This window comes from Impatiens glandulifera, unplaced genomic scaffold (genome assembly GCF_907164915.1).
Source record: "Impatiens glandulifera unplaced genomic scaffold, dImpGla2.1, whole genome shotgun sequence".
Lineage (NCBI taxonomy): Eukaryota > Viridiplantae > Streptophyta > Magnoliopsida > Ericales > Balsaminaceae > Impatiens > Impatiens glandulifera.
Window position 1 is genome coordinate 84437 of NW_025919451.1, and position 2974 is coordinate 87410.

General features: G+C 30.2%; 1 protein-coding gene across 1 annotated transcript; it reads right to left on the minus strand.

The window, feature by feature from the left end:
- Positions 1-951: 951 nt before the first annotated feature.
- Positions 952-2042, minus strand: LOC124917927 (organ-specific protein S2-like). Its single transcript, XM_047458192.1, has 2 exons — positions 1951-2042; positions 952-1851 (listed from the first exon to the last, which is right to left on the minus strand). The coding sequence occupies exons 1-2, from the start codon at positions 2005-2007 to the stop codon at positions 1156-1158; spliced, it is 753 nt and encodes a 250-aa protein (XP_047314148.1). The 5' UTR covers positions 2008-2042; the 3' UTR covers positions 952-1155.
- Between the last annotated feature and the right edge of the window lie 932 nt (positions 2043-2974).

Here is a 2974-nt window from a genome sequence, read left to right on the forward strand (position 1 = left end):
TGATAATCGTTTAACTATAATGACAAAGTAATATAAAAACACGAATGGTCACATTGTCACCAATTAACACACCCAAAACATAATGAGATTAACTATTTGAGAGTAATACAAAGTTAATTATTTTGATACGAAGAAAAGTTATGTTTAAAAATAAAGTGAATCTTACTAAAGAATTAGAACAAGAAAATATTAATGCATGATAAATATTAATTGGTTCTCCTTGTGATATTAGTGAGAGGTACACATAGGTTAATATGACTTATATTTACATATAAATGTGATTTATTATTAGTCAACTTGATTTAAGGGTAATTTAGTTGTTGTGAAACTATGTTCTCTTATATATATTGTAACCTAGACTAATTATTTGGACTATTATTTTATATAATACTTGATGAATTCTTAATATTACAGAGTTATTATTGTTTTTTGGAAAATATATATATATATATATATATATATATATATATATATATATATATATATATATATATATATATATATATATATATATATATATATATATATATATATATATATATATATATATTTTATTAGTCAACTTGATTTAAGGGTGATTTAGTTGTTGTGAAATTATGTTCTCTTGTAAATAGATATATTCTAATCTAGACTAAATATTTGGATTATTATTTTATATAATACTCGATGAATTCTTAATATTACAGAGTTATTGTTCTTTGGAATATATATAACAGCGAGGTCACTTTCGCTGTACGAGTCGCTCTCCCAAAGTCGTGCTCCCAATCATTTTTCTTATACATTATCTATATTATTTTAGATTATAATATTATACGAATTCTCAACCATATATCAAATAAAACACTTTTCCAAACACTAATTTCTTTTTATGGATCCGATGCATATTCGTTATTGAAATGTCCCACAAAATTATTGAATGGATTATGAAAGACAGTATTTATTACTGAAATATCCCACAACATTACATAACAATATTATTCAGATTAATTAGGAAACAAAGAGAAATACCGGGATAGATAATCTAGTCACACATGCAGAAATGATAAATTTACAACCAACTTATTTTTCATGATCACATGTCTTTCCTGGCTTCAAGTTCTTTACCAATCAAGTCGACATATTGCCGTCAAGTCAGGCCGCCTACTTCAATTATTTTCAATCAAAGTTCTTAGAAAGCAACTCTTTCTCGTGTGCTTCATCTTTTTTTTCACCAGGATAGGCAGATATATTGGGCCTCGGCTCAAAGCTATCAGAAAACGACTTGTTCTTTTGTGCTTCATCTTTTTTGTCACCGGGATACGCAGATATATTAGGCCTCGGTTCAAAGTTATCAGAAAATGATTTGTTCTTTTGTGTTTCATCTTTTTTGTCACCAGGATACGCAGATATATTAGGCCTAGGCTCAAAGTCCTTAGAGAACGTCTTCTTTCCTTGTGTTTCATCTTCTTTTTCACCAGGATAGGCTGATATATTGGGTCTGGGCTCAAAGTCCTCTGAAAACGACTTCTTTTCTCGTGCTTCATCTTTTTTGTCATCGGGATAGGCTGATATATTGGGTCTGGGCTCAAAGTCCTCTGAAAACGATTTCTTTTCTCGTGCTTCATCTTTTTTGTCTTCGGGATAGGCAGATATATTAGGTCTCGGTTCAAACTCATTTGAGAGGCCTGATATTTTCACCTTGTGACAATCGTCGATTACCCCTTTTCCTTCGGGGACTAGAGGTGGCACCGAAATGGTGCCCCGGGGAAGAAGGTATTCTAGGGCTTGGGGCATAGAGTTGTCTTTCACTACATTTCTCCAATATCGGTCTGCCCCAGCCTCTCTTCTTGCTCCATTACTGCTGCTAACAAGCTGGAGTTAACATGTTGAATATATAATAATTAATTAAAAAGCAGAGTAAATATAAGAGAATTAGTAAATTATATATGGTAAAGGAATTGAAGATCTAACCAGAATCAGAAGAATTGACAAGAAAGGCAGGAGGAAGCTGGCTGAAGATGAAACCATTATTTAATTCTTAACTTGATTGTGAGGGTTTTTGTTTTTGAGTAGATCACTCTTGTATGAGCTTTGCTTTGCTATTTATACACAAATATTTTACTATTCCTCCAGACCATTCATTATGTGAGGTGTAATCAACAATGCTTGCATGTGCAATTAAATAATAATAATAATAATAATAATAATAATAAATTGTAATTGTGATAACAATTGTAATTGCAGTGTGAAACTGAATTGAAAAAAAAAATTGTTAAATAAAAAAAATATTATCTCATTTTTATTATTATTTTAATATTATATTTAAAAATAGAGAAATGATAGAGAGAGAAAATTTGTGAAAGAAAATAGGAAAAGGAATTACATGTTACTACATAATATAGCTGGAAAATAATAAAAGATGAGGAGAGAGGAGAGAGAAAATTTATTAATTTTTTAACTGATCAAATTGCGTCATTCACTCACCCAATCATTTTTCTTAAAAATAAAATATAAATTCATAATTTATTTTTGTTCAAACTCAAATCTAAAGATTATAGTTGTTGGTTTTTAATTTTATGTTGTTAGATGCATGGGTTTGTTTTATTTCTTTTCCTACGCGTGGTTAAAGGGTTAATTGAAGATTTTTTGTTTTGAAAATATATTATGGTTTTCATAATATTATATCCATTAATACAGCTTTGAAAAATTATCAAGGAAGCCACAAAAGAGTTAAGCACATAATCTGCAAACACAATTAACCATTTAACCACGCGTAGAATTTGTTGTTTGACAGACTCGAACCCAAGACCTTTCAAGAAGACTGGGGATATCCATGATTAGATCAAAAGTACATGAGTATCCTGAATCCTAATTGCCTCATTTTCTTGGAAAATGAGGAGTTCATTGAACACCTCCTTGGGAACTGTCATTTTGTCTCCTTACTTTGGCACAAATTCTTCGCATCAATGGGCCTCCTCAGCTTCTCAAACGAATG

What these genes read in the sequence shown, in the direction of transcription:
- LOC124917927 (XM_047458192.1), bottom strand. Translation starts at nt 2,007, where the DNA reads ATGGTTTCATCTTCAGCCAGCTTCCTCCTGCCTTTCTTGTCAATTCTT. An exon ending in TGTCAATTCTTCTGATTCTG is followed by an intron (nt 1,852 to 1,950) that starts GTTAGATCTTCA and finishes TGTTAACTCCAG; the next exon opens with CTTGTTAGCAGCAGTAATGG.